This window comes from Marmota marmota, unplaced genomic scaffold, assembly GCF_001458135.2.
Source record: "Marmota marmota marmota unplaced genomic scaffold, marMar, whole genome shotgun sequence".
NCBI lineage: Eukaryota > Metazoa > Chordata > Mammalia > Rodentia > Sciuridae > Marmota > Marmota marmota.
Genome location: NW_025999853.1, coordinates 14,933,070 through 14,954,200, shown reverse-complemented (window position 1 = coordinate 14,954,200; position 21,131 = coordinate 14,933,070). Strand labels below are relative to the sequence as shown.

At 39.7% G+C, this 21,131-nt stretch overlaps 2 protein-coding genes across 3 annotated transcripts in view; one reads left to right on the top strand and one right to left on the bottom strand.

Annotated features, from left to right (window-relative positions):
- Window positions 1-5,604: 5,604 nt before the first annotated feature.
- Window positions 5,605-16,082, top strand: Snrpf (small nuclear ribonucleoprotein polypeptide F). 2 transcript variants are annotated; one of them, XM_015482919.2, is made up of 4 exons: window positions 5,605-5,730; window positions 11,202-11,327; window positions 15,320-15,384; window positions 15,953-16,082. In XM_015482919.2, the coding sequence occupies exons 1-4, from the start codon at window positions 5,728-5,730 to the stop codon at window positions 16,017-16,019; spliced, it is 261 nt and encodes an 86-aa protein (XP_015338405.1). In that variant the 5' UTR covers window positions 5,605-5,727; the 3' UTR covers window positions 16,020-16,082. The 2 variants fall into 2 exon arrangements, with proteins under 2 accessions (XP_015338405.1, XP_015338404.1); XM_015482918.2 differs by lacking the exon at window positions 5,605-5,730 and adding an exon at window positions 9,460-9,617.
- Window positions 16,083-16,935: 853 nt separating this feature from the next.
- The window catches only part of Ccdc38 (coiled-coil domain containing 38), a 39,777-nt gene continuing 35,581 nt past the window's right edge, over window positions 16,936-21,131 (bottom strand). The window contains exons 12-14 of the mRNA XM_015482586.2: window positions 20,003-20,208; window positions 17,853-17,946; window positions 16,936-17,182 (exon numbers count right to left, since the gene is read on the bottom strand). Of these exons, the coding sequence (XP_015338072.1) occupies window positions 17,069-17,182; window positions 17,853-17,946; window positions 20,003-20,208 (414 nt within the window). The 3' untranslated portion in view covers window positions 16,936-17,068. The remainder of the gene's footprint in view (window positions 17,183-17,852; window positions 17,947-20,002; window positions 20,209-21,131) is intronic.

Below are 21,131 nucleotides of genomic sequence, written 5' to 3'. Positions count from 1 at the left end.
CTTGCCATGAAGTATGCAGCCATTTTGTATGTGCCTTTTTGTCATGATGATCTGCCTTATCTTGGCACAGAGCAATGCAGCCAGCCCACCATGGATTAAATCTCTGAAACTGAGAGCCAAATAAACTTTCCCTCCTCAAAGTTGTTTTTGTTTGGTATTTTGGTAACAGCAATGAAAAGCTGACTAACACAACCTGCATGGCTCCCAACCTCACCTCCTCAAGCACCAGATTCCACACTGGACCACCCACGACATTGGACATTTCCCTCCTCCGGCTCAGGCTCTGACACCCACACTGGGTTGCCCCCTCCTGTGGATGCCCTCCTCACCCTACTTGGACCACCTGTGTCCCCCAGCATGGATACCTAGTTTGCTTGGCTCTTCCTAATGGCTTTGAGACTATTATGCCCTAAAATGTTCAGAGTAGGGAGAGGAAAAGCTTCCTATTAATTCCTATCATTCATTACCATTCAGGGAAAAGGAACAGTTAACCCTACGCAGTGAGAAAAAAAGTGGAGTGAGGGCTAATAACTTAACCCAGTTCCCACAAGCTGTAAGTGTTATAGTTTGGATTCCAACTTAGATTCAGTTTTAGCCCCAGAACCAGCACTATTAACCATTCTGCTCTCTATCTCATAAAACAATCATATAGCATATTAAATATTCTATAACAATGTTTTAGGAACATCTTTTGCTACCTTATATACTGTTCTTTTTATGTAACCAGCATATAAACACATTTTACGTGCCAACTCAGATTTCCTCAGTCTCACCTGTCTCCCTGGTTCTTGGCTGCTGATTCTCCCCAGCTGCCTCCGCAGTACACTGTGGCCCAAGCTTCCTCCACCTCAAACTGACACCCCTGGCTCCTGCGACTTCCAGACTCCAGCAACTATAAGGCCTGGGGTCTGATTTTCCCAGCTCCCACCTTAGTGTGGAGGAGGTAACTCCCCACAACTGAACCAGTGGGGGCCAGGAGATAGATAAATTCCCACTGCATCTCTCTCTCTGATGTTTTCCCCAAGCATATTTCTATCAATTCCGTCCAAAGAGTCCCACATGCCAAGCAAATGGCTTTGTCACTTTGAAGAAGCAGTGACCAGGCCAGAAATGTAAAACCTAGTATTTGCTTCATTCCTCCTGGTCTTCTTACCTTTTGGCCTCACTCTCATGGCCCTGGGATTGTGCCTGCCATACAGCATTCACGTTTAAATTTTTCCTTAAGGTCCATTTTATAGAGATCACAGGGGTTCTGCCACCATAGGAATGATTTCTCTCAGATCAGAGGAATAGAAGCAACCATGTTTTCCCTGAATGATTGGAAGTGTAAAAATGTGAAAGAAATTGTGAATCACACAGCCAGTCAGACTTCAGAGAGACAAATGTGCAACCCATCTCCAGCAAGTGTACAAGACACTCCATTTTTTTGTGGGTGGGTTTCTGTACTGTAACTTTATATGTGGCTCTATTACTTTCCTTTCATTCTTCATTACTTCTTTTTAATGTTTTTTTCAATAGGTCACTTCAGATCTGTTATGGTTTAGATATGAGGTGTCCCCAAAAGCTCCTGTTAATGCAGAAATGGTCAGAGATGAAATGATTATAAGATAATCAGTTCACCCTATTTGAATGGACCACTTGGGTGCTAACTCTAGGCAGGTGTGACTAGAGGAGGTGGCTCACTGGGGCCATGCCCTGGCAGGGTCCATCTTCTCTGTGGCTCCTTCTCCTCCCATCTCTCTCTGCTCACTTCCCCCATGATGTTTGGCCCAGAACGATGGAGGCAGCCATCTAAGGACTGAGACCTCTGAAACCATGAGCCCTCCTTTAAATTGTTCTTTTTTTAATGTTTATTTTTTAGTTTTAGGTGGACACAATATTTTTATTTTATTTTTTTATGTGGTGCTGAGGATCAAACCCAGTGCCTCATGCATGCCAGGTGAGGAGGGCACTACCACTTGAGCCACATCCCAAGCCCTAAATTGTTCTTGTTGGAGTTTAAGCCACAGCAATGAAAAAGCTGACTAACAGCTTAGGAACTGACTTCCTCAACAGTATTCCCAAAGCACAAGAAGTAAAATCAAGAATCAATAAATGGGATGGTATCAAACTAGAAAGTTTCTTCACAGCAAAGGAAACAATCAAGAATACAAAGAGAGAGCCTATAGAATGGGAGAAAATCTTTGCCACCTGCACCTCAGATAAAGCATTCATCTCTAGGAAATTTAAAGAACTCAAAAAATTTAACACCAACCTCCCCCCCCAAAAAACCCAAATAACCCAATCAATAAATGGGCAAAGGAACTGAAGAGGCACTTCACAGAAGATGAAATACAAATGGTCACAAATACATGAAAAAATGTTCAATATCTCTAGCAACTAGAGAAATGCAAATTAAAACTACACTGAGATTCCATCTCACTCCAGTCAGAATAGAAATTATGAAGAACATAAGTCTCTAAATGTTGGCAAGGATGTGGGAAAAAAGGTACACTCATACATTGCTGGTGGGACTGCAAATTGGCGCAACCACTTTGAAAAGCAGTATGGGAGATTCCTCAGAAAACTTGTAATGGAACCACAATTTGACCCAGTTATCCCACTCCTCAGTATATACCCAAAGGACTTAAAATCAGCATACTGCAGTGATACAGCCACATCAATATTTATAGCAGCTCAATTCACAATAGCTAAGCTAAGGAACCAACCTAGGTGCCCTTCAACAGATGAATGGATAAACAAAATGTGATATGTATACACAATGAAATATTACTCAGCCACAAAAAAGAATGGCTTTATGATTTTGCTGGTAAATGGATGGATCTGGAGACTATTATACTAAATGAATAAGCCAATCCCCAAAGGACAAATGTTCTCTCTAATATGCTAACACAAAATAAGTTGGGCCGGGGTGGGGTAGAATAGAAATTAGAAAAAGGGGAATGAAGGGAACGGGAGATGGGAATAGGAAAGACAGTAGAATGAATTGGACACAGCTTTCTCATGTTCATATATGAATACATGACCAGTGAGACTCCACATGATGTACGGCCACAAGATTGGAATCCTAACTAGAGTAAGTTATGTATGGAGTATGTATGCATAATATGTCAAAATGCACTCTACTATCATGTATATCTAAAAAGAACAACAACAAAAGAAAAAGCTGACTAAAAGAAACATTCATTGCAGTTTTGCTTAGCTGATTAAATCCTATATGACAATGTTTTATAAAATACATGATGTAATTTAAAAAAAGAAAAAGCTGATTAAAACAAAATCCTTTGTAGAATAAATTGGATGATAAAAAAGGTAACTTGGTGTAATGAGAAACGCATGAATTCTAGGACCTAGGAAGGTCCTAGGTCTAATTCATGCTATTTCATTACCTACAAAACCAGACGTTTAGACTAGGTGTCTCTAGGGTTCTAAGTTTAACATTCACTGATTGATCAATGCTGACTTAACCACTGGAGCACACTTAAAGGCCAGGACTGGCAATGGTTCTGTTTCCATGGAAAATTCTGGACTAAGGAGATTACTTTTTAATACTTTTCCTTTAGGTCCATTTTATAGAGATCTAAAATAAATAAATAAGGTACTATTTTTATACAGGTTTCACATTACTTACACCAGAGTTTTTTTGGGGGGGGGATTGTGGTTAGATTCTGATTGATTATAAATGTAGGGGGGAACAAAGATCTATTAAACACCAACTCTAACCAGATAGTGTACTAAATGCTTTGTATATATTATGTAATGTTTTTCATTTCATGTCAACCCTAGGAAAAAGAGCCAGGAACTTTTAAGTGACAAGGAATAAACCTCTCTACAGGTGCCAAAAATAGAGACTGAGATTCACTGAGTCAGAGCAAGGCAGTTTATAACACATGGCACAACAAAGGGCAGGGGCATTATCACCCTTGTGTTGGTTCTCCTGCCCCCAAGTACCCTGGGTAAAGTGATGAGCCCAGAAGGATGTTACCCAGATAGAGGTTCCACCAGAGCTGGGAACCAGAACTGTTGAGAGCCACAGCCGAAGGGGCCCCAGCAAACTTCCAGCTGCCAGCAAACTTCCAGCTGCCAGCTGATGATTGGCTCATAGCGGCCCCAGCAACATCTAGCTGATTGGCTCCTCTGCGGTGATGCTCATTGGCTCATTGAGCTGTTTCCCCACCCTTTCAGACTGCCAGCTGATGATTGGCTCACAGCGGCCCCAGCAACATCTAGCTGATTGGCTCCTCTGTGGTGATGCTCATTGGGCTGTTTCCCTGCCCTTTCAGACCACGGAGCTGCTCATTGGGGGACTTTTTTGGCTCCGCCCACGTGACCCAGCCAATCGGCCTCAAGAGCAGGAGGATTGTGGGAGGTAGAGAGAGGCTTGTGTTGGAGAAAGAGGCTTGTGGGAAGCCGGTGGTGGCAGTTGAGGCTCTGAGGGTTTTTCCTGAGAGGCTGTTTTGTTTGGCATGTGTGGTTCTAAAAATAAAGTTAGTTTCTTTTGACAAGTGGCTCCTGATTGTGCCCAGCCAGACTGCGGCATTTGGTGGCTCGCACGGGGAGCGACTGAGGGTAAGTGATAAGGTAAACTGCTCGCCCCTGAGGGCAGGGCAAGAGGATGGGTAGCCATTTTAAGATTCCTCTTTTGTTTTGCTTCACTTTTGTTTTAAGTTGCCTGTCCCTGGAGATGAGTGAGACGGAAGAAAAACCGCTCACATCTGAGGAAAAACTATTTGCGTCTGAGGAACAAAACCTCAGGGGGTTAGGACACTGCCCAACACGTTGCCTCCAAACTCTTTCTGCTCTGTAATGCCTCCAGAAAAAAACGACTCATTCATTGCTCAATCTAACTCCTTAAAGCTGCTAAAAAGCGATAGTCCCCCAAGGCAGCATTCTCCAAGAATGGCACTGCTTTTCAGATCAAGTGAGTCAATTGCCCGAAACACTAAGATTATGGGAAAGACAAGCGTAATTGATACCTTACTCCTGGTAGTGCAATATTCCCCAGGTCCTTAATTACAAACGCAGGTCCACAGACCAAGCCGGCTCTCAGCTGGCGACGCAAAAGAACCACCCGGAGCCCGTCACACCGCGTTCTAGACTCGTCTACAACCAAGACAGTGCCCGACTCTCCTCGGTGCGTCTCACCTCCCCTTGTCTAGTCTTGCTCCTCCCACCTTAAAATGGCCAAGTGGGCATTCTAGTGTGGAGAACTTTCGGGGAGACGGAGGGCCGTGGCAGAGGCGCCCCGCAACACACGGATTCTGGGGGAGATGAAGAAGGAACTCGCGAGCCCGGAACTAGCTCTCGGTGGTAAAAGGACAGAGTAAGCCGTCATTATCTCAGCTGACGAGAGATCACGTCCGCTCCACGGGGAGCACAGCACCTCCCAGCCGCCCACTCCAGGCAGGGTCGCCAACGCGAACGCCCAGCGGTCTCCAGGACCCAGCCCTGCAGAATTCCACTCGGCCCTCCGCCGGCCACCGACGCCTCGCCGCAGGTTGCTAGGAGACACTGCCCCGCCACCTCCTCCAATCAGCACGCATTTCTTTTCGTCCAATCAGAGCAGCCGGGAGGACCGTGGTGAGAGGTGAAAGGTTGCGATGCTATTTGGCGGCCATTTCTCCCGGAGCTCCGCGGTTCGGGCCCTCGGTTAGCTGCTCCAGGCACGAGGGACGGGTTACAGCTGGGTCGGCGGCGAGTAGCCAGCAGCATTCGCCGGTATTCGCGATGGTAAGGAGCAAGAAAACTGCCCGAGAGGGAGGGCGATCAGCCTCGCCGGGCCTGGTGGTGCTTCGCGCGCTTTCCATTCATCCGCGTGAGGCTCCGCGCACCGGGTTGCCCGCTTTTTCTCCCTGCTCTGGGGGTGCAGATGCACGCCCTCCTTCCTATGCCCTTCCCCCACGAGATCCCCTGCCTCCTCCTGCCCCTTTGCATCCCGGTGTGAGCTATTCTGGTTGGTTGGGATTACAGGGTCTCGGTAAAACGGAAGCGGGTTTTTACTTCTCACCTGCAATACCCCGGAATCCGCTTTCATTCCTTGATACTGGGAATCCCAGTCTGTGCAGAAAAATATAGTTGCAATTAAAGTAAGCGCTAAGAAGGAAGCAGACAGAATGCTTTGAGTGGTTACATTGGCTGGTCAGGAGTGGCCTCCTTAGAAGGTGAAATTTAACCTGGATAGCAGGAGGAAGAGTGTGCCAAGCACAGGGAAAAGGAGCATAGGCACTACGGCCTGAATGCAAGCTTGACCAAGTAGAAGAACTGACAGAAAGCTACCATTAACAACAAGAATAAGATTATATTAAGAGGTTGGATTCCACTCCGAGAGCAATTGGAAGTCATTGAAGCATTTTAAACAGAGATACATTGTTTGATATATGCTTTTAAAATACTGACTTCATGAATATTAAATTGGAGACCCTTTAGTAGGTTACTGCGCAGGTCCTCTGAGATCACGCTGAACCTGAGGGGTTTAGGAGCTAGGTTTTATGGAGATGATGGATAAAATGATGAGATGCTGTCTGAGGTCACTGGGAGTACTAGTGGTTTGTAGAATAAGTGAACTTTAAAGCGATTGCATTAAGAAACACNATGTTACATAATTTTTTCTTTAGCCATTATTGCCAGAATTCCTATCTTCATCCCAGTGCCGGTGAAGACAATGTAAATTGTTAAGAAAATTGTTTTCTTTTAGTGCCTTCTGTAATGTTACATAATTTTTTCTTTAGCCATTATTGCCAGAATTCCTATCTTCATCCCAGTGCTGGTGAAGTCAAAGATAAAACCAATCTACAGCTTCTGCAATAGCCATCACTGAACTGCTTGCAGAACTTGCCTGGACACACTGTGAACTCACCTGTATGCATTGTGAACTATCTGTTGGTGCAGCGACTTGTGGTAGTGTTGGGGTATTTTTGCTGATGACGTCATCGGTGGTACAATTTTTCCAAAAGGAGCCGTCAATTGGCTTGGTGTATCTTCCTCCCTTCTGCTTGTCATGATCGTCCAGCTAAAATTTGGGGGCCAACAGAGGTGAGGCAAAGAACCTCACCACCCCCCCCCTGCTGGTACAAAGACCTCTCCACAGGTGTGGCTGTATACTGGACCGGTAGTCAGTGACGGGTAAGATCCAATTGCAATGGCTCCTGATTGTGCCCTGCCAGACTGCGGCACAGAACCAAGGACCCAGAACTTTTTGAACAACAAACAGAAAATAAGCAGGTCCCTCTTCCTGTGGGAATGCAGCAGTCCCCCTGGTTAAGTGTGGTGGTCCATGAACCTGCTCGCTTGCCCATGCCTAATTACTGAAACTGCTCAGCATCAGGAGACACAGCACTACAAATACTGCATGCTACCCAGCAGACCTGTAAGATAGGTGCCATCATTATTATGTCTACTAATGAGGAAACTGGAGCAAAGACAACTCACACATGGCCAGGATTTAATTTCAGACAGTCTTGGCTTCTAACCATAACACCTTTAAGGCATGATTTTCTCTGTATAGTGGTGCAGTGGGTTTTAAAACAGCAAAAAGACTTGAATTCTAATCTAGAGCTAGTGGCTATATGATCTGCAGAAGAAAATGTATTTCTGAGTCATATTTTTTTAAATAAAAAAATACTACCATCGTTCAGATTTGACATAATATGCACAAAACTTCTACCAGACAGAAAACACACAAATCTTGAGTTTTTCTCCCCTTAAACCTACTCTGATTAATTCTGACCATAATCATAGAACAATAAGAGGCTGAGATTATGAGAATAAATAAAAGGAAGATGATGAATTTCAAAAAGAAAACTCTAAACTCTATCCTTACCATTCTATATTAATATTTGTATTTCTCTACATTTGTACTCAAACATCTTTTAGGGTAGACAACATTGGTGTAAACAAAAGTTGTAGGTATTGGAGCTATTTTACCTTCTACATATCTTTCAGCAAGAATATGTAACCTCTCTAAACCTGTCTCACCTACAAAATGGGGATAATAATACCTACCTTGAAGTACTGTAAGCATTTTTGTTGTTGTTTTGTTTTCTTTTTAGTGGTGCAGGATTGAACCCAGGGCCTCATACACACTAGGCAAATACTCTACCACTGAACCACGTCACTGGTCCTTTTTGTTTCATTTTGAGAAGGGGTCTTACTAAGTAGTCCAGGTTGGCCTTGAACTCGCCATCCTCCTAAGGCAGCCCTCAGCTTCCAGATTGCTGGGATTATAGGCATGCACCACTGTGCCTGTCTACCATGAGGATATAAATACGATAAATTACATGAAACATCCTAACAGAACATGGGAGAACATGTTTTGGTTCCCTTTTCCTCAGAAAGGTTTCCAAACTGTTGTGGAAGAGTAGGCACTAAAATCCATAAAAAGGCTGAAGATTTATGAATGATTGACACTAAGAGAAAAATCCACTGAACCTTGGGGTAAACATTTTCAAAAACTGGTGTAGACTAAAAATTACTGTGTCTTGTCAGTCTTCTTCAAAATTTATATGGACAATACTAAAATAACAACACCTACTGAGCCCTTAGCCCAGCAGTTTTAATCGCCTTTACATTATTTAATTTTCACAACACTTTAAGGATGGCATTACTTTTTAGAGCCAGGATACAGCTGAGGAACAAAACCTCAGGGGGTTAGGACACTGCCCAACACGTTGCCTCCAAACTCTTTCTGCTCTGTAATGCCTCCAGAAAAAAACGACTCATTCATTGCTCAATCTAACTCCTTAAAGCTGCTAAAAAGCGATAGTCCCCCAAGGCAGCATTCTCCAAGAATGGCACTGCTTTTCAGATCAAGTGAGTCAATTGCCCGAAACACTAAGATTATGGGAAAGACAAGCGTAATTGATACCTTACTCCTGGTAGTGCAATATTCCCCAGGTCCTTAATTACAAACGCAGGTCCACAGACCAAGCCGGCTCTCAGCTGGCGACGCAAAAGAACCACCCGGAGCCCGTCACACCGCGTTCTAGACTCGTCTACAACCAAGACAGTGCCCGACTCTCCTCGGTGCGTCTCACCTCCCCTTGTCTAGTCTTGCTCCTCCCACCTTAAAATGGCCAAGTGGGCATTCTAGTGTGGAGAACTTTCGGGGAGACGGAGGGCCGTGGCAGAGGCGCCCCGCAACACACGGATTCTGGGGGAGATGAAGAAGGAACTCGCGAGCCCGGAACTAGCTCTCGGTGGTAAAAGGACAGAGTAAGCCGTCATTATCTCAGCTGACGAGAGATCACGTCCGCTCCACGGGGAGCACAGCACCTCCCAGCCGCCCACTCCAGGCAGGGTCGCCAACGCGAACGCCCAGCGGTCTCCAGGACCCAGCCCTGCAGAATTCCACTCGGCCCTCCGCCGGCCACCGACGCCTCGCCGCAGGTTGCTAGGAGACACTGCCCCGCCACCTCCTCCAATCAGCACGCATTTCTTTTCGTCCAATCAGAGCAGCCGGGAGGACCGTGGTGAGAGGTGAAAGGTTGCGATGCTATTTGGCGGCCATTTCTCCCGGAGCTCCGCGGTTCGGGCCCTCGGTTAGCTGCTCCAGGCACGAGGGACGGGTTACAGCTGGGTCGGCGGCGAGTAGCCAGCAGCATTCGCCGGTATTCGCGATGGTAAGGAGCAAGAAAACTGCCCGAGAGGGAGGGCGATCAGCCTCGCCGGGCCTGGTGGTGCTTCGCGCGCTTTCCATTCATCCGCGTGAGGCTCCGCGCACCGGGTTGCCCGCTTTTTCTCCCTGCTCTGGGGGTGCAGATGCACGCCCTCCTTCCTATGCCCTTCCCCCACGAGATCCCCTGCCTCCTCCTGCCCCTTTGCATCCCGGTGTGAGCTATTCTGGTTGGTTGGGATTACAGGGTCTCGGTAAAACGGAAGCGGGTTTTTACTTCTCACCTGCAATACCCCGGAATCCGCTTTCATTCCTTGATACTGGGAATCCCAGTCTGTGCAGAAAAATATAGTTGCAATTAAAGTAAGCGCTAAGAAGGAAGCAGACAGAATGCTTTGAGTGGTTACATTGGCTGGTCAGGAGTGGCCTCCTTAGAAGGTGAAATTTAACCTGGATAGCAGGAGGAAGAGTGTGCCAAGCACAGGGAAAAGGAGCATAGGCACTACGGCCTGAATGCAAGCTTGACCAAGTAGAAGAACTGACAGAAAGCTACCATTAACAACAAGAATAAGATTATATTAAGAGGTTGGATTCCACTCCGAGAGCAATTGGAAGTCATTGAAGCATTTTAAACAGAGATACATTGTTTGATATATGCTTTTAAAATACTGACTTCATGAATATTAAATTGGAGACCCTTTAGTAGGTTACTGCGCAGGTCCTCTGAGATCACGCTGAACCTGAGGGGTTTAGGAGCTAGGTTTTATGGAGATGATGGATAAAATGATGAGATGCTGTCTGAGGTCACTGGGAGTACTAGTGGTTTGTAGAATAAGTGAACTTTAAAGCGATTGCATTAAGAAACACTACTAAAGATAGAAAGTCAAATTAGCTCTCAGAATTAAAGTGAAAGGCTATCAAGCACAATCTGCCCCCTTGCTTTCTTCTGAAGTCTTGTATTGGGAGCTTTCACTGACAATACCATATTCTTATGTCTTCTTGAGATTAGCTTGTTTGACTTCCCTACTTTTACAAAGGTGGCCTTCCTTGTCTGGAACAGGACTTTTTCCCCCTGGAAATAACCTCATAACTTATTCTGGGCACCCTTTACATTTCTTTTCATCCCTGGATTGGTTTGGTACCCTTGTGCACAACATTGCAGTATTGCAATATATATATATTTATGAATGATTTATGTATATGTAGGGCACATTGCAATATGCAATATAACTGTTTATCTTTACCACCACCACCACCCCCCCCCCCCAAGAGGGCAGGGACTCTGTCTTTGTGTGTGTTTAGTGCTGTTACTTTGTTTCTTTAGAGCTTGGAACAGGAATATTGCAGGTATTCATTGTTTCTTAAGCACCTAATGAATATTTTTATTTGATGATTTGAAGGTGAAATTGGCTAACTGGATATTTAAATTTTCCTTATGCTTTTCAATAAATACAAATGAAAATAGGAATTCAAGAGTCTGCTTCATGTGGATATATGAAATATTGATAATTTGTAGAGTAGATGATGGAAGCTGAGCTAAGGGAAAAGAATCAGTTAAATCTTTTTTTTGTTGTTGTTGTTCTTTGCACAGAGTTTACCCCTCAATCCCAAACCTTTCCTCAATGGATTAACAGGAAAGCCAGTGATGGTGAAACTCAAGTGGGGAATGGAATACAAGGGCTACCTGGTATCTGTAGATGGCTATATGAACATGCAGGTAAGCTAAAGAGTTATAAAGTTCATAAAATTTTATTTATAATTTTCTTTGCCTTATTTCTCAAGAAGTTTCTAAATTTCTTTGCCTTATTTCTGATGTGACTAATAAGAGTACTTACAATTAAATCGACAAACATAAGCAAAATTCAAGAATAAAGTAAAGGTTAGGGAGAATGTCTGTGATATGCTAGGTGAAAGACATGGGATTAAATCAAAATTCAGCCACAGATTTTACTCTTAATAGTTACAAAGTGAGAAGCACTTTGACATTTGAATCAATACTATTAGGGAAGCACACTAGTTTACTTTAGGAAGCAAAATTTTTCAGCTCTGAAATAAAATTTTAAAGTGAAATTCTTCAATCTTTTAATAAGGGCTAAAGGCACAACACCAAAGTAAACCAATAAAAGCACTTCTTCATTGAAAATATGGATCAGCCAGGGGAATTGATAACCTGAATACTTGTCTGTTGAATTATTTTCCATAAATGATTTAACCAGGGTTTTGTTTTTTGGGGGTTTTTTTGTAATTTAATTTTTTAAAAATATTTTTTTAGATGTTGATGGACCATTATTTTATTCATTTACTTGTATGCGGTGCTGAGAATCTAACCTAGTGCTTCTCACATGCTAAGCAAGTACTCTACCACTGAGCCACAACCCCAATTTTTTAATTGCAGTAAAATATATATTAAAAATTAGCCATTTAAAGCATTTTCAAATATATAATCAAGTGGCATTAAATACATTCATTGTTATATAGCTATCACCATCATCTATATCTAGGACTTTTTCATCTATACCCGTTAAAAAATAACCCGTCATTCCTCTGTCCCCCTGCCCAGCCCCTGCTAACCACTGTCTTTATACAATTTAGTCAGCCCTCTGTATCTCTGGGTTCCATATCTATGTTTGCAGATTCAGTCAACTGCAGATTGAAAATATTTTAGGGGAAAATTGAGTCTGTACTGATTATGTACAGACATTTTTCCTTGTCATTATTCCACAAAAAACAGAGTATAATAACTATTTACATTGTGTGAGGTATTATAAGTAATCTAGAGGTGACTTAAGGTATATGTAAGATATGCAGAATATATGGAGGATATGCATGTTATATGCAAATTCTAAGCTTATGTATGGGACTTAGGCATCCTCAGATCTGTGGCAGGTGGATTCTGGAACCACCTCTGTAGATTCCAAGGGACAAATGTATTTGTCATTTTCTGTTTGGCTTGTTTCATTTAGCTTAATACATTTTTTGTGACTAATAGTCCACTGTATGGATATATCACATTTTAATTCTCTGACCTATAGATGGATACCTCGGATATTTTCACCTTTAGCTGTTTTGAACTGTGAACTGGATGTATAAATATCTGTTCAAGTCTTGTTTTTTTGGGTACACATCCAGAAGTGGAATTTATGTTTAATTTCTAGAGGAATTACCATATTGTTTTCCACAGCAGCTGCATGCGTGGTTTTGCATTCTTATCAGCTCTGTATAGGGGTTTGAGTTTATCCATATCCTTGCCACCTATTAATTTTATGAGGTTTATTTTGTGTGTGTGTGTGTGTGTGTGTACACTAATATGCATATCTGTATATGTACATTTATATGTATATATATATATATATATGTGTTCATCTATAGCTATCTTAATGGATATGAAATGATTTATCATTATGATTTGCATTTCTTTTTGGGCACTTTTTCATTTGTTTATTGGCCTTTGTTTATCCTTGGAGAAATGCCTAATTGTGTCTTTTGCCCATCTTAATTATTTTTTATTTTTGGTCATGTTATTTAGCTGTAGTTTCCAACCAGGTTTTTGAATGTTTCTTAGATGTGGTGAGTCTAAGTACTAAGCCACATCCCCAACCCTAAGTATTCTATTCTTATAAATAGTCTTAGCAGGAGTACTTAGGTAGGCAGAGCTAAGGTTTTCCTTAACGTATACCATCTGAATAGGTGATGGTAAGAGCCTCAGAGTTCTTATAGGGCATGATTTGGTCTGGAAAACTCTTGAAACGGAAGTCATTTACCAAAGCTATAGAAAAGTCCAAAAAGCATACCCATTATAATGAAACATTCTGGAATTAGTGATGTTTGTTGCACAACTTTGTGAATATACCGAAAACAACTGAGTTGTACAATTTAAAAGAGTGTTTTATGTTACGGAAACTATACTCATTAGAAAAGAAGAATAAATAATATCATCATTTAATATTTGGTCTTGGACTTAATGTAGCTTCCTAGTAAGCCTGCTAGAAACATGAATCTGAACCATGTTGATATCAGCTTTTGAGTTTATTCACTCACTAAAAATTTTATTGAGTACCCATTATTTTTCTGATATTGTAAATGTACCAATAAATAAAACAAAGTCCCTATTCTGAAAAGTTTGTTTTAGTGGTGAGAGATGATAATGTAATATAATATCAGGTATTATAGACACTATAAAGAAAAAGCAGAAAAAGGGTGACAGAGCATGCCATGTTAGATAGGATAGTGTCTCTGGGGAAGTGAATGAAGCCAAGATCAGAATTAGCAACTCAAATAGCTAGGGAAAGAGCATCCCAGTTTGAGCCAAGAGCAAATCTCCTGTGGGCAAGGGTGTGTTTGTTGTATTCAAAGTACAGTAATAATGTCAGAGCAGAGAAAGAAAGTTAGGTTGGAATAGTAGCAATGGAGAGCCTTGTAAGCAGCGGTAAGAGCTTTGAATTTACTAAATGATGGAAAGCCTTTGGAGCATTGTTGTGTAATATAGAAACTAAATGTTGGAGAATATGCTAAAAATAATCATCTTTTTAAAAAATTGCTCTCAATATTTTGGGGGGAGGGTACTAGGGATTGAACTCAGGGGCACTCGACCACTGAACCACATCCCCAACCCTATTTTATATTTTATTTAGAGACAACATCTCACTAAGTTGCTTAGCACTGTGCCTTTGTTGAGGCTGGCTTTGAACTCACGATCCTCCTGCTTCCCCATCCTCTGGGATTACAGGCAGGTGCCACCATACCCAGAGCTCTTAATTATTTCTGATAACTGTTATGTATAAATGAATTGTCTCAACAGCCATATGGTTCAAATGAAACCATATTCTCTGAGTACAGGGGGTTATTTGTTGCTTTTTGTTTTCTACAAGAGAGGCAGTAATATCTAGCAATAGGATTAATTCATTAAAATGTCTTAAATCCCTTGTTACACATTCTCTTAAAACCCTATTTTTCTTTCCCTTGCCCACTTGTAGAGGAAACTACTTCTCTCTGTTCTTATTCCTTTTGTGAGCTTTAGTTGGCCCTGGTGGTGATTTTTTTTTTTTTAATTACAAGTAAAGTATATAACCTATAAGTGAAAAAAAAATCTAAAAATTTTGATTTAAAATTAGAAATATGAGTTCCCTGAAATAACTGCAAAGGTCATTCCTAACTCAACTCTTTAATCTCAACAACTTGTTTTTCCCTGTTTACTAGTAAATAAAAATATTTTCAAAATTCTTACTCAATTCTTTGATTATATTAACCACAGCATTTGTATACCCATTTGAACATCTCAGTATGATTTATAATGTTATTACTCTGAGAAAAGTTAATGTCTGCTACTTTAGAACTGAATTTTCTGAAAACTTATAAATTACAACTTATAAATTGGAGAGTGCCTTCTTTGATTATACTCTTTTGATATTTAATAGAAAGAAAGAAATATAAAGAAATACTACATAACTTGAAAGTTTTAACAACTTCTGTTGAAACAAGCTTTATTACATATTAGTTCCACATTCATGAATGTTAATTTTATTGACTGTTTATAGAGAAACCAAAAAGTACAGTAGTGATAAAAAGGCCATCTTCTAATTATTAATTATAGGTAAATTTGAGTTGTTGGCATAGAAAGGTCTCAGTTAATAAGTTCTCTCACCAATATTAGGTGTGTTACAGTGTTTTCCTCCTATGCAACTAAACTAATATATTTCTTTTTATTTAAAGCTTGCAAATACAGAAGAGTACATAGATGGAGCATTGTCTGGACATCTTGGTGAAGTTTTAATAAGGTAATAAACAGCAGTAGTATATGTAAGGAGTTGGTGGTGAGCATTAGAATTAGCACCTCAATTTGAATTACTTTGTTTTAATCACTTAATTTAACATAATATTCTACAACTAGACTTTGATATTGTTAAAATTTGTCAAAGGTAAGATTTAAATACTTCAGAGCTATTCATCCTCAAGTTTTTTCTAGTGTTAATATTACATTTACTGGCTCATAGATGTAATCTTTTTCATTGACTTTAGTTGCAGGAACTTAGTTTTGAATTTTAGTTAAGTCTGGTTGTTAAAAGATTTTTGGTGTACTCATTTTCTAGTACTAGCAAGCCTCCAAATTTTAGTAATTATTTTATGAAAATGTCATTAAGACAAACACATGGTAAAAAAATAAGTACCATAATTAAGCAGGCTTTTTAACAAATCTAAGTGAAACTTTTTTTTTTTTTTTAAGAGCAAGAATCATAGTAAGTAAATTTAGCATGCAGTATTTTCATAATGAAAAAATCTAGCAACAGTATTTCAGATCATACAATTTTTGGTTGAAACGACTAAATGAACTGTTTCTATTTACAGGTGTAATAATGTCCTTTATATCAGAGGTGTTGAAGAAGAGGAAGAAGATGGGGAGATGAGAGAATAGCACCTTTCATGGGGATTTCTTTATATATATTTCTAGACAATAAAGACTTGTTTTTGTTTTTCAGCTTGACTTGTGAACTATTTATATGCAGATATTTACATGCAAAGCTCAAATGTTGAAATAGTTGAAAGTTGATTCACAGAACTAATGCTTTAAAAAGCCACCAAACTTTATATTCCAAGTTGGTTTTCTTCTATAAGCCCAATACTATTTTTTTTTCTATAAGGGATAATTATTTATATACTTCAGAATTTTTTATGAAAGTGAATTTCAGCCCTTTTCTTGTTATATATTAACGGACCTTTTAAAGCAAAGTTTTTGAGCCACTTAACGTGTAAAGTTAAACATTTTCTTAATATAGACTATTATTTAATAAAACAGTGTTAATTCTGTATCAATGTAAGCTAAATAATGCACGTATTATAGCTGAACTTGAAACATCGTCTGAAAATTACAATGAATGGAGATAGGGCACAACAGAAATCGTGATCTGACATTTAGGTGGGAGGCATATGCTTTGTTCATTTAAGAGAATAAAGTTTTCTGAACAGAAATTCATATGAAACAAAAAATCAGCCTCATGGTTATATTCTGAGACCATAATCTAGTAGATTTCTCTTAAGTTTTAAACCCCTCAAAACTTCTCATTTGTTTTAGTTTTACATTGTTAAATGTATATTCTGTAGTAATAACAGTATGCTATGTGCTTCCCTATAGATATGTTGAGAAAATACATCATTTAAATTCTCATTTTGTCAGAAACGAGCCATTATTATACTTTAATAGTAATTCAACTAACTAATTTGGGATATGTATCCTCAACTGAGACAACTCAAAATATAGATATAAATGTTTAGCTATATAAAACAATATGAATAATAAAAAGCTACAAAAACTCTCATTCCTACTACCATATCCTATAGAATGTGACCCTACCTTCCTTGAATTGATTAGGACATTATGTGGGACAAGATTTGCCATTAATGAAAGCCAAAATCTATAAAATTTATGTAAAACATTCTGGTAATAAAATGTCTTACTGCTCCTATTCAACCAAAAAAATATTCTTCCTCCAGTGATTTTGTTCTTGTATCTTTGATGAAAATTAGATCATGTTTGCTACCAGATGGAGGTTGTGAACGAAAGGTAAGTCGTCTTCCCATCTGAAACAAAAGAAAAACTACTTAATGTTCTGTAGCATAACCATTTTCTGTTGGAATATGTAAAATGCTAATATAAACTAGATTTATATTGGAATCATATGGAATATTGTGGTTTAAAATGCTAAATAATCATAGTTAAAAGGCATTCATAACATAGTGGATGTTCAGCATATTAGGCAAAGTTAGTAGCAGAATGCAGAAGTCAAAGTGATAAGGATTTATAGGGAAGTGGGAAGATTTGGGTAAAGCCATCAAACAGCATGTGGTTCCAATATGGCCATCCTAGAAAAAGTACCATGTTGGAGGCCAACATTTCATTTTTAACTAAGTGCCATAGCACTTCATGCTTCCTCCGTGGTTAGACAAGATTGCTTTCTTGCCCATCATTTAGAAATCTTTTTGAACAAAAATTTCAGAAAACTGTTTACTATCTTCTTAAACACCAGTGTTATTGCTGGTTTTTGGAGATGTTACCACCAGGAGAGGTTTAGGGAAAATTTGAGTTCTAAAAAATAACAACCAGAGTGAGATGAATTGAAACTGAGAGCAAGAAAGGTAATTTCACTGGAATTCAGCCTGGATAAATTAGAAGAGTAAGGTATTTTATTTTTGTACCACAGAGGCATTCACGTACTGATACAGCTGGACTTGTTAACAGCAAAACACAAACCTTTTTCTTTGGTTGTGCTACAGCTCTTTCCAGAGCAGCTTTTAGCCTTTCTTCTTGGTACTTTTGTTTTTCTCTCATTTTCTCTTCACGCAACCTGTCACAGGAAGGGAAGAACATTCTTGTATAAAGTACTCTAAAGTCCACAGAAAGTAAAGATATATACATAATTACTATTTGGCAATGAATTGTCTAAATATGAGATTCCCATAGAATGACTTTTGGCGGGCTAGGGTTGTGGCTCAGTGGTAGAGCCCTTTCCTTGCACTTGTGAGGCACTGGGTTCTGTTCTCAGCACCACATATAAATAAATGAATAAAATAAAGGTCCATCAACAACTACCAATAAAAAAAAGATGGCTTTTGAATGTTCAGGTAGATATGAAGAAGAAATCCTATTTACAAGTGGGAAGAAATTCCATTTCCTCATTATGGAACAAGTAAAATCTACCTAGACCTTGGTCTAAAAGCCAAGCATTCTCAGCATTCCACTATTATTGCAGCACTTTCTGAACCATAGCCACTTAAATTAACTTCCAGCTATCCCTTGTCTATCTTTTAAAACCTTTTTACTTAAGTATAACATCAAGAAGACTATATAGATCACAAGTGTATATAATTCTATGTACACCACAAAAGCGTGATATTCTTGAAATAAGACCAATAAATGTTATTTATCTTACTCTCTTTTAGGGTTTTTGTGAGGAAAAAGATTCAAATAGAAATAGTCTAGTACACAGCTTGGTGCAGAATAGGCACCAAGTGCTAGTTGCTTTATGAACTTGTATGATTGTATCCAAAGTGTAAGACGATATACTGATATATCTGTATATAAACTTGACATACAAAACACTTTTTAATCCAGAATTGGGTGTTATGCTAGGTACTTTGAAACCATGGAGAAAATCAAGTAAAATCATTATTAATACAAATGAAAATAATTGGAATTTGATTTGTGTATCACTGCTGCAAATAAGTTGTAATTGCACTTTAAAGAGAATACATTTGCTACTGTAGAGAACATGCATAGTGAGGTCACCTTAGAGAAAATGATCCTCCATTTAGATTTTTATGTTTGCTTTATATTCAATAAGATCTCATTAGGTTCACCTTAATATATTCTAGACTTCACTTTTATATGGGAGAAACAATATTCCCCATACACCAGTAATGTAGTACATAGTAGTATATGCCAAGCAAGTAGTATGTGCCAAGCATGTTTGCTGCTTTTGTATGGATTCATTCTCACATCAACCTTATAAGTGCCATTATTACTGCCATTTGACAGATAAACAATCTAAACAGAATATACTGCCTGCCTAATATCGCAACATTGTAAACAGTTGGATCTGAACTGAACCCAACAGCCAGGCTTCATGGCCATGCTTGGAGTGGTAGTACCATCCTGCCTCCCAGTGTGCTTTTTGCTACATGAACATTATCCCACTTATAAACATTCCTACATGCCACTGTACACAGGCAATATTGCTATAATAATCAATGCATCAACAGTATGTACTTAAAATTCTTATTTAACTTGGTGTAGAAATCTGTAAATAAGCGTGTTTTCCTGAAAGGCCCCAATTGGATAGGGGGTTGAGGGTTTCAGGGACAGGCTTTATGAGGTTGTTTTGAGGAATAAATGACTTACTGGGTAAGTGTTGGCAGTTATGCACTGAGGGAAACCCTACTTGTGTGGCTGGCTCTGACTTTTTCAAGCAATTCTTTCCTAAATTATCTTCCTATAGTTTTCCAATGAAAGGCTCCTAATTCTGTGCCTTGTGTCCTTTACCACAAGTACAGTTCTTCCACATGACAGCTCTAAAGAAATGTTCAGAGTACTTCCTGTGCAGATCTTCTGTGAAGATTCGTGTTTCCATGCTGAAATGACCCACTTGCCCATCCCAAACTGTTCCCCGGGGTTCTTTCCTTCATAGTGCTCATTACCATTGGTAATAAGAACTTCTATTTCCTAAGAATATGTGATGTAAGTGTCTCCCACACCAAATAATAGTTCTGTGAGGTTGGTAAGGCTGGATTTGACCCCTCCAGTGCATCTCTATGTGGCATCCTTGCCATCTGAGATTTGCTCAATGTACGATCCAAGCAAAAGCAGTCTCTCATTAACAATATACTTATAGGTAGTGACTATACTTTTGTCGCCGTTCCTTCTGTTTTATCCTCTCGATTGCATCCACACTTTCTTTGGGGATGGATTCGATGAGGTCGCTCAGTTCCACCAGGCGAGACTCTACTTTGACCAGCTTTTGAACTGCATTCAGGCTGCCAACCTCAGCATCTCCAATGCAGACTTTATATACTTGATTAATTTTTTTACTAAGTGAATCTATCAGTTTTTCCTGAGATTGAAAAGAAAAGAAAGCAGGAAACATCACATCACTATTTGGTTGCTCATTTGATAAAATCAAATTCCATTTTACTATGTTACAATGAAAAATCCTTCATATACCAGTATGTATATCTTTCTATTCTTTATTGGTGTTGGGGACTAAAAGGTATGTTCTACACACCCCAGTCCCTCAATGTTTTCTTTTTATAAAGGAAAATGTTAATATGACCTAGGTCAGTGAGAAAACGCAGCAAGGATATTTATATCACAATATATAGTCAGATCATCATAGCAACACTTTGGATTTTCTCAAAATACAGTTAGATATAAAAAGTAATCATTCATTTTGCCACATGCATTTTTATTCTATCATTCTATTTTAATGGCTAAAACTATAATCATTCTGACAGTTTATTTGTATATATCTTATCTCCCCCTTCTAGACTGCAAGCAAAGGCAGGAGCAACTTCTTACGCTTACACTTATATTTAAAACAGCACTGTGCACAGCACTATACACTTAATGTTTGTTGAGTAAATGAATGCATTCTCTCTCGCAAGCAAAACCGATTCCTAGGCTGCTGGCCTACCAGAGCTCTTTTAGGAGATTAATTTCTATGCTTGTCATTGGGAAGCTATTGCCATGTTCCAGTCTAAATAAGCTTAGGCCAAACCTTGCTGATCCCTGTACTTCACCACTGTGCCATTTTAACTGTTAATAGAGATAGATGCTTGAGTTGGTTGGTAACTTGTTTTAGGACCATAAGATAGTTGTCCTCCTCCTTCTCCACCATTAACCTGGGACCTCAAGAAACTGCTGGGCAAGGTAAACCACTCTCTGGGTAGCCTCCTGCCCCAAATCTCACTTCTGCTCAAGAAGATGAGAATCACCATAAAGCCAAAAACAAATGACACACTCAAGACAGACGTGGCT